The 15267-nt window shown below is 35.1% G+C and overlaps 1 protein-coding gene across 1 annotated transcript in view; it reads right to left on the reverse strand.

Moving 5' to 3' along the window:
* The window catches only part of LOC129225632 (pecanex-like protein 1), a 107045-nt gene that overhangs the window by 37996 nt on the left and 53782 nt on the right, over window positions 1-15267 (reverse strand). Inside the window, exons 12-17 of the mRNA XM_054860098.1 lie at window positions 14444-14552; window positions 12776-12990; window positions 12499-12718; window positions 5591-5744; window positions 2184-2216; window positions 1679-1853 (exon numbers count right to left, since the gene is read on the reverse strand). Of these exons, the coding sequence (XP_054716073.1) occupies window positions 1679-1853; window positions 2184-2216; window positions 5591-5744; window positions 12499-12718; window positions 12776-12990; window positions 14444-14552 (906 nt within the window). The remainder of the gene's footprint in view (window positions 1-1678; window positions 1854-2183; window positions 2217-5590; window positions 5745-12498; window positions 12719-12775; window positions 12991-14443; window positions 14553-15267) is intronic.

Genomic DNA, 15267 nt, shown 5'->3' on the forward strand with positions numbered 1-15267 from the left:
TTTATTTATTTTTTACTTTTTTTTGTTTTTCACGACATTTTTAAGATGCATTAAGCCTTCTTTCATGCTTTTTTCTTCTTTTTCTGACTTTTACTGGGAAAGTAGGCTAAAAAGATGTTTAGGTTTGACTGCACGTAGGCTGGAGGGCGCATCGGCCCGAAGCCAGAAGGACAGTACGTCCCCGACTGTCTTCTCGTAAACAGTTATCTCTTCATCTTTATCATTACTAATAATAAAGCTGAAAGTCTCTCTGTCTGTCGAAATCTCTGTGACGCACATAGCGCCAGACCGTTCAGCCAATTTTCATAAAATTTGGCACAAAGTTAGTTTGTAGCATGGGGGTGTGCACCTCAAAGTGATTTTTCGAAAATTCGATGTAGTTCTTTTTCTACTCCAATTTTAAAAACGAAATTTTCATAAGATGGAGGAGTAAATTACGAAATTATCATAACGTGGAACCGTAACATGGGCACAAGCCAATTGGCGAGAAAATTCACCATACATTATTTGTAAATATACAGGCAAACCAAGAGACCTTTTAATTTTTCTATTACGGGCAAAGCCGTGCGGGTACCACTAGTAGTAAATAAATGCATAGTTTCAAAGAAATTCTGGAAAGAAGTCTGGCGGATGTGCTTCCAGGAGACCCCATAGCACCTACAGCCTTGAAATTTTGTACAAAATTACTTCGGGCCCTGGGGATGTGCATCTAGGGTTTTATTTTTTAAAATTCGTGTTAGTTTTTTTTTTGTAATTAATTTTTTAAGCTCAAATTTCGCGTAAATTGGCTACTATTGTCTATTAAAGGGGTGAAAAATTACTTGCACATATTGATATTATATATCGTTGGAAAGGGTAGAATTTTCTGCGATCTACGCAATTTATTTCAATGCTCTAACTTAAATACGACAGGAGTTATTTGCGTTTTTAGTTCAACTGTTTTAGGCTTAGCTAACATTTAGGCAATACTTTTTTTATTAAATCTATCAGTAAAAAGCAAAAGAATTGTCCTACAGTTTTCCTTTCAACACTATTGAAAAGAGTGGCTTTTTTTACTCCTGGTCTAACTTGACCTATGGTCAAAAAACTGAGCTTCTATCTCCAAAGGAAAAAAATTACAAGCCGTTAAAATCAAGTTCGAATAATCCTCATCTTCATTAAAGTTAATGATGTTTTATTTTGTGTTGCCACAGTTACTTCTTTTCAATTCCCATGTTTCTTCTTTCCCTTATCACAAACTTAAAGGGTTTCGATTTTAACGGAAAATCTTAGGCTCAACTCGATTCAAGGCAAGAGCTAAAGAGCATAATATATTACTGAGACCATGAATATACAAAACTGCAGTTTTGCACTGCTCAGGAGCCCTTTAGCCCTTACAGCTATGCAAGTTGGTACAAGTTATTTAGACACCCGGGAAAGGGGTGCTTTTTGATCCAAAGGGAGCTCATAATGCATTTTTAATCTGTTTCTTTCTAACTGACAATTTAAATCTTTGCGAATCAAATAAGATTGCGAAGCAATCTTTGGGGGTTGGTGAGCACTAGCCAGCAGGGGGCAGAGCCCCATAGTTTCATTGAATTTGACCTGAAAACATTTATAACATAGCAACACAAGTCAAAAAAATTCATTAAGAATAAGCAATATCACAAAGCCAAACTAGAAAAACTAAAATTTTTACCAATAGCAATATCTTTGGCTTTTATAATGAGATCACTTGACAGTAAAACAATCCCATACAGGGTTACAGGTGGCAAACTCAGCCTGTAATCAATGCTTGTCTGAAATGCATTGATCAGGAAACAACAAAGGCAGAAGTACACTGGACGACTGTACAAGATAACCTTATTGTAGCCCTGAAATGAAAGTGACTGAAATTAATTCCACAAATTATTGCAAGCAAATTCAAGAAAACTGTTACAGTTCTGACATAATTTTAAAGAGCATTTCTAAATGAAATGCACAATACTGAAATTTTTTATGTATTTAACAGTGAGGAGTCAACAGTTTTAAACATTTTTCTCCATTAATCACTTTAGATTATTATTTTTAAAAGTTAATTTTGTTTTATTCACGTACAAGGTCCAATAAATTCTGGGCGCCAGGTTGCCCGGGTGACTAAAAAAAATATCTTGGCATTAAAAAAATTAATAACAATAATAAATGCTTAACAAAACACCACTTACATGAGTAGGTGATGCAGCATCAGGCTGAACACTCTGAAAAAAAAAAAAAAAAAAAAGAAGAGGTATGTTTAAATGCATGAATAAATCAATGAATTGCTCTATCATTTCATAATAAAATAACAGAAGTTGTAACAATACTTTTTAATTTCCTGTTTTGCTTTAAAAATGTAAAGAGCTTTAGTACTAATATCATCCTCCAAAATTTAAAAAAATAATTGTAATTAAAAAAAAAATTCTCAAAATCCCCAATAGAATAAGAGTTATAGTTTTCAAATAACATCAATTCTCAAAATATCTTTCTGAAAAAGTAAAATGGCTTCAAACATTCCTTTCAGAATGAGAAAAAAATGTCCAAATACCATCAATATTATTCATACAACATTTATCTTCCCATCAGAGCTAAAATAGCATCAAAAAAAAAAAAAAAAAAAAGTCCCTTTTGAATAGTTCAATATTCTCTAAAAGTCCCCCATTAAAATAATGACATCAGTCCCTTAAAATCCAAATTAGCAACAACCATTCTTAAATGACGTATAGGCCAATCTAAAAGTCCCAATTAGATTAAACCCAATCCTCCATTAATACAACTAAACTCATTGTCTTCCGCCGACAGTACAAAAAAACTAATAAATAGTGAAAAAATAATCAAAAGTGAAAATTTTTAAATTCACCAATTACAGGAAAAGACTCAAAGCAAAAGCAAGAATTTTATTTGTTCACACTAAAGAAAAAAAATGGCAACAGATCTTTTTTCTCAATGATTTTATTCACGCTAACTAAAACTGAATTCATGCATATGATTAATATCCAACTTAAAATTGATTTTCAGTTACTTTAAGAAGCTCATAACTTATCTACTGGTGAATTTAGGCTCTTTGGTGGTTTTAAAAATCCGAAGAAAAAATTTCTTAAGAAGGAGTTTTTCACTCGCTTTAGAATTAAACTAAACTTGTGAGGATATGATATTTGGGATAGAAAAAGTCATTTTAAAACAATTTTGAGTCCTAATATTAAAATTTGAACAGTTTGGTAGTTTTGATGTTTGAAAACATCCCAATGGCCCTCCCTGCCAGATTTGGTTGAGATTCGACACAAACAGGATTTGTATAGGGAGGATACAAACATATTATCTGTTATATTTATATAGATTTGCACTTTATTCCTCAAATTTTAACTTTGGCTTTTAATTCATATCTATTACCAACTTTCTAAAAAGTTTTCTTGTGTTAAAAAAAAAAAAAAAAAGATTTGTAGGTACGTTTTGCGGGCACAACCCTATGGTTGCACCTGCAACACATAGAAATCACAATTTTTTTAGAAATAATTTACGAAAAATATTTTTAGAAATTTGATGCTTCATATTATGATACATAATGGTTTCTTACATTCAAATATTTCAGAATTAAAAGCCACAGTTTAAAATTTCACGAATAAAGAGCAAATACATTGGTGTGCAAAAATTAAGGACGAGACGGTTTTTTCAATATAACTTTGTACAAAAGCTTTCCAAATCAACACATTTAATACCGTAAGATCCCCAATACGTAAGGACACATGTAATGTAAGCAACTTACTAAAAGAGAAATCAGAGGGATAAAAAGAAGCTTTATTGAAAAAGTAGCACGGAGCGCAATGCGACTGAAGGTCGAAACATCCCTGTAATGAGTGTCCAGCAAGAAACATCCGGTCTTTAGTAGGGGATATGATCTCCCCCGACTGCTAGGCAGGTTTCACAGCGTCTGCCCATGCTGAGAATGAGGGTGTCAATGAGTTGTTGAGGCATTGCTGCCCATTCGTCTTGCAGCGCCAATCGAAGCTCCCGAATCGTTACTGGTGGTAAGGTACGAGCTGCCAAGCGTCTGCCTAGAAAATCCCATACATGCTCGATGGGATTGAGATTCGGAGATGGTGCCGGCCAATCCATACGTTCAATATCCTCACTCTCTAAGAGCTGTTCGGCAGCTACTGTGCAATGACATGGTGCATTGTCCTCCATGAAAAGGAACTGCGGACCAATAGCGCCTCTAAAAAGACGCACATATGGAAGAAGAATCTCGTTACAATAACGGGTCCCGTTGACTGAACCTGCGTCGAAGATGTGAAGGTCTGTACAACTACCAAGCATGATGCCTCCCCAAACGAGAACACCGCAACCTCCATACCTGTCCCTTTCAATGATGTTCGAGGGATGATTGAGGCTTCCTCGCTCTCTCCAGATGAGTATGCGATGAGAATCGCTACTCAGACTGAATCTGCTCTCATCTGTAAAGAGTGCTCATCCCCATTCATTGTCTCTCCAATTCCGGTGTTCCCGGCACCACAGAGAATGCCTTCTCCAATGGGCAGGCGTTTAGAGGTACACACCATATAGGGCGTCGTGCAAACAGACCACCACCGTGCAGTCTTCTGGCCACGGTAAAACGCGACATCGGTCGTCCAGTCGCCTGTGTCATGTGTCTAGCGATTCCTCCCGCTGTCTGCTGCCTGTTTCTTCTGGCCTGTAAGACAATATACCGGTCATCTGCGGGTGTAGTTAATCGTGGATGACCACTACTGAACCCCAGGATAGCTGTTCCTGTAGTTTGAAATTGTCTCCAAAGTTGTGAAACGATGCTGTGAGCAATTCCAAACTCTGCAGCCACACTTGTCACACTGCGGCCTTCCTCCAACTTCCCAATGATTCGACCTCGGGTAAAAGCATCTAGATGTTGTCTAACAGATTGATTATTCGCCATTTCTCGCTGAGGCAGCAACTCAGTGTGATTTTAACTGCTATACGGCATGCAATCTCTTTGCCAGAAATACTGATCTTACACCGACAACATGCTTTATACTACTCAGACACTCCACCATTACGTCTGCCTGCATATCTGCGCATGTGCTACCGTACATCACCTTACTTAATCTCCTGATTGGTCTTTCTTTCCGCTCTGCCTCTTCGTTCAGCTGATATGCTAATTTTTCGACTTTGTCCTTAATTTTTGCACACCTGTGTATATAAGTAAAAAATCACATCCATGCAAATGGGTTGATTGAGCAAGCTAGTATGTCAAACAAATGCATTAAATTCAGTTAATTATTAACATGATATTTATACTCCTCCTTATCCTTTCAGTTTTGAGTAAGGACATTTATTGAACTTAATTTAACTCTGTAATAAGTTGACATAATATATGCTTTCATTGAATATAGAAACAAAAATTGAAAATAAATCTATCCCACAATCTAAAAACTGAAAATTGGGACACATAATTTTTACCTAAAAACTGAAAATTGGGACACATAATTTTTACCTTCAAATATAAACATTACTATTTGCCTCTTTTATTGCACCAAAACTTCAGAAATAAAAAGTTGATAAGAGTTAATATAGGAATAAATAGCTTTGAATGGGAAATTAAAATTACCTTGAGCAACGTGTACTGGCAGCTTGCAATAATGAAACAAAATACAAAACTCCACATATCTTCAAATAAATTTCTTGAGAGGCTGAGAGCACCAAGGGCAGCAACCAGCACTGCCAACAGCACAGATATAACATTTTCTGTCACTGTTAGGTTCCTGACGGAAAAAAGGTTAAGATTTTTCAGTCTGGTCTTTCGAACAACGTTATTACAACTGATATTAAAATTTTAACATTACAAATACAATAGTTAATAACTTCTTTATATAAATAATTATACAGTAACAAAATTCCCTCCCAGATTTGAAAATTTAAAAAAAAAAAACAATTACGAATAAAGCAGCGAAGTTTACACTGCTTGCTAATGAATCATCATAAGTTTTGAATATGCAGAGTAAAATCAGCTATGTTTCCAAGTTAAATAAACTATGATATATCTCTCTGATGGATTGGACAAGATTTGGATAATGGCAATCCTCATTTTCAATGGTTAAAACTCCCATGACTTGTCCCCTATGCTGACTCAAAAAAAGGGGGCAAAATAGTTCTAAAAGTGTACCAATAGGTGGCACTGTTATGGTTCACATTGCTATTGTGGAAGTATGCTCAGGGATGTGCCAGCTGAAACCTACTTTTGGAGCAATCTCAGGCGCAGGAAAATAGTGACTTTGGAGCAGCTAGGCTCAGGAAAATAGTGACTTTGGAGTAGATTGGCTCAGGAAAATAGTGGACTAGGAGCAGTTTGGCTCACCAAAAAGTTTGTTTTGTAGAAACTTTGAGCACGAAAATAGAGTAATTGGAGTGGCAAAAAGTATGTGTTGAAGTAAGGAACTACTACTACACACACATGATACAAGATGTTTTGTTTTAACCTGCAAGACCTTTATTTTCGCAACCGTTAGTTATAGATGTACACTTCCAATTCAAAAAAAGAAAAAAAAATCATGATTTTCTAAAAAGATTTTAGAAGGTGCATTGTTACTATGTACCAAGTTGGATCATAACATGCAGTTTTCCATCCTAGCTTACCAAAGTTTCAGAAAACTTATACGAGAGAACTATTATACTAAAATTTGAAACCAAAATTTTGAAAATATGATGAAATATGAACGCTTAAAGCAATTAAATTTTCACCACGCATGCGCAAAAGATAGCAATATAACCTTGGTAATTTAAAATAGTTCTCAAACTCCTAATAAAATTCCAGCTCAATATCTTAAAAATTTAGAAAAATATCAATGATCTTAATGAGCTGAATTTCAATAACTCATGGATAGGCAGCGAATGTAATTTTTTTTATTAATGTTAAGTATGATAAGTTCAATGTTATGTTTTAATTAATGTTAAGTATGATAAAATAATTGACCAAACAATAAACTTCAATGTAAAAAAAGTGTGGGGTACTATTTACATTTTTGCAAGGACAACATAGAGAAGATTTAAGACAACTGATATGCAGTCCCCTACGTCAATTATTTTATCATACTTAACATGCAAAGATTTTTTTTTCTTTTTAGTTCACATTTCTACAAAAGTGTCTGGGTGTTTTTTTTACACTATCATTTTATTTACTTCTTTACAATTCCTTTTTTTTACATCTGCTGTATTTTTTACTTTAGTCGCTGTTAGACTGAAATAGTTGCAGTTTTTTACAAAATAGTCGTTTTTATGTTAATTTAGGCTAAAATAGTCGTCATAGTCCGCAGCTCTTCAAAATAGTCGCAATAGTGGCTTTTTTATTCACCAGTGGCAGCCCTGAATATGTGATCAGCACAAACTCTCTGATCTGCTTTATAACACGCTGTTTTACACTTTCAACTAGAAGCGAAACAAGGCGGAGGCAGTGGCGTAGTTACACTTTCTGCCGCCCGGGGCGGTTTCTCAATTTGCCGCCCTTCTTAATAGGTAATAGTTGATACATTCAAGAGTCAAAAGAATTTTAATAAGATTTTTAAAAGAAAAGAAATTTGATTTTTCCCTTCACCTTTCTCTTGCAGGGAAAAAAAAAAGTAATTCAGAACCCCACTGAAACATTCCAAAAGTTGAGTCAAAATTTGGATTTTTTGGCAATTTTCAGTAGCGCTTATAGAAAAAATGCTTGGAACTCCCTCCATTTTTTTTTTCGAAATTAAAATTAGTTTCATGCATTCTTTGGTGACGTTAGGGTATCAGGACTTCTCAAGGATATCTTCCAAAACTGAAATGTTAAAAAAGCAATTTTAGGCTATCTTTGTATACGTGAAGATATTGAGAATGTTCGGGGGTGCTGTCCTGAAAGCTGCTCAACAAAATTGAAAAAAAAAAAAGTAAATGTAGGCTGTATCTACCGGTGTAAGGGTCTCCCCTAACTCCAACAAACACTATATTTTCCTCTCGAAATATTTTCCAACTTGAAATCAGTTTTAATCTACCTTTGACGTTAAAGAGAATGGGGAACGTTCAGGAGCTCTCTGGAAATTTTTCGATGCCGAAGTTTTAAAAACGCAATTGTGGGCTATCTTTGGCGGCATACGTTTCCAAATTTTTCCAAAAATGTTGGGAAGTCAGATGGGTTTTCTGTCTCCCCTAGAAACTTTTTGAAAATGACGTCTTAAAAACGCGACTTTAGCCGTTGTTTGACGAACAACGTTATGAGAAAGAATTCGGATGGGGGTTTCCGACCCGAAACCTTTTTTGAAAAAAAAAAAACTGTTGCTTATTTTAAGTTCTTCACCACTGAGAAAAAAAGGATTCACGGTCTTCCCTCAAAAATGTCTAAAAACGAAATTTGGAGGCAAGTGTGATGACGTTAGGTGATTTCGTGCACATCTGGGGTCCCTACCATAGAATTTTTCTGAAAGTTTCAAAATTCCAACTTTAAACTACTTTTGGAGACATTGGATGAGATAGGGATTTTAAAGTTCGAAGTTGATGTCCTAAATACACACTGTAGACTATCTTTAATCATTATACAATAAGGGTCAGGACTTTACCGCCCTCAGGAATTTGTTGGTATTGAAGTTATAAAAACTCAATAATCAATATAAGGCTAAAAGATGAAATGTAAAGAGATGGGTAGGCGTTATCCCTTAAATTTGTTTCAAGATCAAATTTGAAGTATTCTGTTTTACTAGTAGAGGTCGAAATGTGAAAGGCTTTGCCTAAAGATCATTTTACTAATTGAAAACCTTTCCTTAAAATGAATGACTAAATGTGATATTCATTGTATAAAGGAATTAGTTGATATAATGCAGTAGTACAAGCAATTATTATTCGAGTTGTGAATATTTTTTTTTAAATAAAATGAACATAAAATTCATTCTCTCTTAGTGAAAACTTTGCAGTCAGTAGATAATCAAAGCAATTGTTGAAAAAGATAATGCTACCCTGAAAATGAGCAAGGAATCGCCCACCATTTGAGGCCACTCTCCTTTTTCTCTAATTGTCACTTTCCTTTTAAAAAAATAGGTTTTTTTTTTTGAGCAATCACGATTGCTTATTGTTCTCACTTGACCGTCCTTGATGTTGTGGTTCCTTTTTCAGCTTGGACCAGGGGCCTCTGCAGCACCACCGCCCACCGGCGCGGCTCCTTTCGTCCTGAGCACTGTCCCCCAGAATTCACTTCTGCTGAATGGTGGCGTCCATGTCCTACACAAGCATGCTCATACACATTCTCACTCACACAGGCCTTTACACACACACACACACACATACCTATGTGCACACACGTAAGCCTACACACGCACACTCAACTTTACACCCTTAACCAACCAGGAAGAGGGATAAGCTTGGGGGGGGAGGAACCGTTTCTAGAAACAATAACTCCAATGAGTAGGGTCTTGTCGCAACTCGTGATTGCGAAAAACATAATTTGAATTCAAAGTTTCAGAACTAAAATTAGAGTTGATTGGGGGAAGGGGGGGGGGGTCACAGATTTTTTTTTTAATATGATGTTTTTCTTGGAAATTACTTAAAATCAAGTGGTAGCTTCATCATATAACGAAAGGTTATGACATTTATTGTTTTCTCCGTATTAGTTTATCTTAACAGCAAAAAGAAAAAAAAAAACATGATCTCTTTACACTACCGTCTCCCTCAGTCCAATTTCAGACGAAGGAAGAGAAAAAACAAACAATGGTGCTGAGATGTCCACAAGAAAACTCATGTTTCGTATTGAGTAATTTTATTATCAAAGTCGTACTAAAACCTTACAATTTGAAGACCTTTTTTTTCTTTTTTGCCTCCAGGAATAGATCAAAAGTATGATTTCCTTATTAGAAAAACACGTTAAATTTTTTCGAATCAAAAGTGTGAAATTGCCGTCTCCAAAAAAGTGCCGCCCGGGGTGGACCGCCCCCTCCCTAGCTACGCCACTGGGCGGAGGGCATAATGAACCGTTAAGGCATTAACTATCAGTTAGGTGTTTGCTTCATGAGTCATCTCTTTTTCTCTCGTTACTACCATTGTAAATACGTAATCTGAGTGGCATAGCTAGGGTGAGGCAGAGGGGACAGTTCGCCCTGGGCGGCAAATTAACCCTTTTGATGAGGAAAAACTTAAAATAGCATTTTTCAAATAAGGAAATTATGTTTTTGACCCGTTACTGCAGGCAAAAAGAAAATCCTCAAATTGTAAGACTTTTGTGTCACTATCAGATTAAAATTACTTTTATACAAAACTTTCTTTCTTTCAATAACTTTCAAAAGTATTTCTTGATAGCATATTAGTACAATTCCTTGTTTTTTCTGAGGGGACGACAGTGGACAGTCATGGGACCAATGTTTTTTTAGACCGTAGAAATTAACTCCAGGAGGAAGAAAACAATGAAGTTTTCCAATTTTCTTTATAAGAAAGAGTTAACACTGGATTTTGAGAGAGTTTCCTGAAAACCTCCCAGTGAAACAAAAACTTTTTTTTTTAGCCAAACATAAGTCTAGAATTGTTTTTTAGCGTATTCAGTTTCAAATAATTCTGGTTGGAACCTCCACCACCTCCACTCGGTAGTCTAACAGCGTGAAAGATAGCTTCAAAATGTTTTTTTGGAGGGAGAGCTCTCGAGTTTTTTATCTATTTTCATGACATCACAAAAGATAGCTTAGAAATACGGTTTTAGACCTCATAGTTAAAAAATTTCTGTGTAAGACCCCAAAATCTGTCTTTTCCTCTAACGTAGCAAGCACAGCCAAAAAGTACATATTTAGGCTTTTAATTCTGAAAACTTTCGTTTAGAAACCTTCTACCCTCTTTTCTTAAGTCTTAACACAACGTCTTAAAATTATGTTTTTAAAACTTTGATACTTCAATATCAATTTGTGAAAACAGCATTTGAACCCCGACTATCCTTTATCTCCTAACGTGATCAAAGATAGCTTAAAATACGTTTTTAGGACTTCAGTTTTGGAGTTTTTCCGAGACAGATATCTTGATCACCTCCCCCCCCCCTCCCTAATCTAACGTCTCCAAAGATTAAAGCTGCATTTTGGAAACTTCAATTTTGAAAATTTTCCAAGGAAGGAAAGCCGAACTCCTCAGATCTTTTCCTAACGTCCAAAAAGATAGCCCAAAATTTCGCTCATAGAAATTTTCGTGGGTGGGAGAGCTCGCTAATCCTTTCTTCTCAAAGATTGCCTAAAATGAAATTCAGCTTTAAAAAAGATTTTGGGTGGGAAACCTCCCTCTGCCCCTTTCTGCTCCTAACATTATCAATACCAAACAAAGCGTAAAGTCATTCGTCAATTACGGAAACATTCCATGAGAGTGTCGAATGGCTTCACAACATTTAGCCATTATTGGTGCCGTTAGGTGTCTGGAAACCCTTTAACATCAAATATAGCCTCAAATTGCGTTTTTGAGACTTTGATGCTATTTTCAAAGAAGTCAAATCTTCCTCATTCCACCAAAGATACTGTTAAACTTAATTTCAATTTAAAAAATATTTCAGTAAGAAACCTCAGCTCCCCTCCCCTAATGTCTACCACTGTGTTAGAATACACATACAATTGCATTCCCAAAGATAGCCTAAAATTGTATGTTTCACAGCTGAAAAATTTTGAATTGAGTATTAGACCATTCCCAATTTTCTGAACCTCTCCACAAAGTAGCCAAAGCTGCATTTTAAAACTTTGATTTTGGAACATATCCTTGCGGTGTCCACCGATCCCCTAACGTCAACAAAGAAACAGTAAAAGAGACTTTTAGTTTTGGAAAAAACCAGGAGCAAACCCAACCCGCCCTTTCCCTTCACTTTACTAAAAATTGCCTAAAATTACGATTTTTTACGTAAATTTAGCAATTTTCTCCAAGTGTGCTCCCTCCTCTCTTTTTGTCTTTTGTAAGCATGTAGAAATTAATTACTTCTTTTTTCTTCTTTAATTAAATTTCTAGTTTTAATTTAAACACCTTTGACAGTGTAATGTATTAGCTATTTCACAGCAAAAGGGTGGCAAATTGAGGAACCGCCTCGGGCGGCAAACACTGTAGATAAAACACTGTAATCTTATCACTTCAATAATAAATTTTTCATTAACCCTTGGAATCTATTGTTTCTTTTCAGCTTTTAATGTTTGCATGTTTAATGAATCCATCAAGGCATTTTCCTTACATTTCCATGAATGCGCAATCTGTCTGCATATTTTGGAACTTTTATTTTTCTTTCTACAAAAAACTTTCCATGGCCTCAGGACTATTCTGGTAAAATATCAAGTTAAAATTAGAGTGTTATGAAGAAAAAATAATTAGATTTCATTGGTACAACCTAATGACATTTGTTTAAATTCGCTATCTTATGTCTGGGAACAAATTAAAACTATTGAAAGAAATACATGATGTTCTATTTGGTTTTACAAGATACTTAAGAATCAATATATTGCAAATTAAGAAACACTTCCAATCAGTTCAACTTACATTTTTAGCACAAATATTTTTAATCATTACCTGTCCAGCAGGGCTAACAGTGCCAGCCTATCGAAGCGAATTTTAATATATTTAAAAGGAAGAACCCAATATCGGTAGTAATGCTTTGGTTTAGGGGCTCGAATGCGGCTCATGTCCTGAAAGCGAATTCGACCACAAGCAATATCTGTGTCAGTTCCTGCTTGTGAGCTTGCCACTTGTGATAAGTTTGATAAGTTCGTAGGTATCCCACCAGTGGAAGCTTGAACTCCAGAAGTTGCCATGTTTGTGACCAACATTGCATTTGTACAACGGAAACTGTAACGGTTGTCGAAGTATGGTGCACGATGGGTATTGGACCTTCGGCCGCTTGAAGCTAGTGAGCGGACAGAAGTCATGACATCAGAAGAGTTCTGTTCATACTCAAGACTTGGAAACAGAAGGTTGGATGCTTTGTTTCCATGCAGGACTGCTGTAGGACTGTCCAAAATGACTGTGGAATGAGAACTAGAAGACGAATGAGAGACAGTTTCCCTGAAAAAAAATTACGTTAATTTATGTCACATAATATACAAAATATACAATAGAAAATGAAGGAGGCAGCACAAAAGAATGCTTATACCAGTAATGCAATTAAAAATGAAATCACCTGACAAGTATATTAAATTTTCAACATTAAAATATGTAATGCACACAATTTTTACAAAAACAATTTTCAGGCAGCTTTATTATTTACAGTAAAGGATGACATCAGGTAGTACAATTTTTAAAGGCACTTCCAAGACTTGTGCAACACATCTGTTCAAGCGATCCTTCCTCCCCCCCCCCCTTCAATACGTTCTTTTTCCTTCTGACCTCTTCCATTCATTTTTTTGCTACAATCTGAAGAGCTTTTTATCTTTTATGCAAATGCTTAGACTAAATTACAACTTAATTACTACAGGCACTTTAACAATTTGAACATGATTTACAGCAACTTCTAATCCTGTTTTTTTTTTTTTTTTTTTTTTTTTTTTTTTTTTTTTTTTTTTTTTTTTGTGGTAGCTAAAACAATAATAGTGTATGTAAAAGTCTATGTAGAAGTTAAAACAGAATCTCTCACTATTGCAAATAGATTACACACATAAGCAAATCCTGCAAACCTATTTACTTAAACAGGTTAAGCTACTTTACACCCAAAACGTATAGCGGAGGGTAACTTGAGGCTGATCAGGTGACTTCTTTATGAGCGCAGGTAGTGTAGATCTAAAAATCAGTAAGTAGGGCAGATCTAAAACTCAGTATTATAGATCTAAAGGAAAAAATTGAACCGGGCGCCGAAGTCGGCTAATATAGTTGCCCTGGTGGCAAGTCTAAAGTAATAAAAAGAGTAGATCTAAAAATCAGTAACTATTGTAGATTCAAAGCAGGTAAGTTGTGCAGATCTAAAAATTAGTAAGTAGAGTAGATCTAGAGCAGTAAAAAGTGCAGATCTAAGAATCAGGTTTCAACTGTCACTTTTCACTAACCTTGGAAGATTAGATGTCATTGAAAGGGAGGGGGAAGGAAGAAGTAAAAATGTCCAAAAATAGATTTTGCGCTTGTTAACTTAATGTATGCCATTATTTATTTTCAGTTATTCATCGCTGGTGAAAAAAAAATTCCTAAAAGTGTGAATGGCTGCAGATAAGCCTCCCGGGGATATAGAGAGTTTACTGAATTTCTCCAGATATTTTGAAAAATTATAACCAAAAAGATCACAATTTGCTATCATTACAAAGAAATCATCTGAGCTCAAGGCAAACACAATTTTAACTCTGACGATTTTCTTGGCAATCCTAATATCAGTGCGATTAAAACATAGTGCTTACTCGTCAGTGGATGACCAAGAATATTTGTCTAAGGAACACCAGCAGCCAAGCTTCAGTTACAGTCCTCTCCCCTACCCCTTACATTAAAAAATAAAGATGTCTTTGTCATTAAATTCTTTAAAAACATAATAACTAACCACTTTGTTGAATCCATCATGAATTCCAGCAATTTTACATCAGCGGCAGTGCTAAGGCCTCTTGCAATTCCAGTGCTGTTTTCATCAAATGTATATGTCAACCAATTGCCTAGTATGGAAAAACATGTACATTATTATAATGACACTTAAATGAATTAAAATAAAGGATTCAATACATAAGTTATATCATTGGTAAAAAATTGATACTGTTTACAATATACCATAGCAACAATTAGTGTTATTTTAGATCTAAAAGAAATGCAACCTTTATTTATTTACTAGCCGCCAGCACAGCTAGATTAACGGCCTTCAGCATGAGGCTTTCTGGATAATCCAGATCAACTTTCTATCCTTAAAAAATTATATTCCCATTGATCATTTTGAATTATGACAGCAAGAATCTATATGCATTAGTATACTAAGCTTTCGCTTTTTATTTTGATCTACTGATGATAAAGTGTTTCTGTAACAATGTTTCAATCAAATGCCACATGTGTTTAAAACAGAAGACAGTAGACCAATTCTTTGTTAAGAAATGATGGGAAAAAATTATTTTCCATTACTTTTATATATTTTAGTGTTTTGTAAACAAATCTATGTAATTTTGTAACAAAACATGGCTTTTTCAATGCAATGAATAAAAAGTCTGCATATTTAATGATAGGTTTTGCTTATTACACATGCTATAAAGATTATCCAGATTTTTTATTATCCCAATTGTTTTTGGTCCCAGTTAGTCTGGAACAAGTAAGGTCTACTCAAAAAATATTTACATCATCTAGCTGTTAATTAAAGACCAATTACAATTTAAGTTTATCTAGACC

This window comes from Uloborus diversus, chromosome 7 (assembly GCF_026930045.1).
Source record: "Uloborus diversus isolate 005 chromosome 7, Udiv.v.3.1, whole genome shotgun sequence".
NCBI classification, from domain to species: Eukaryota; Metazoa; Arthropoda; class Arachnida; order Araneae; family Uloboridae; genus Uloborus; species Uloborus diversus.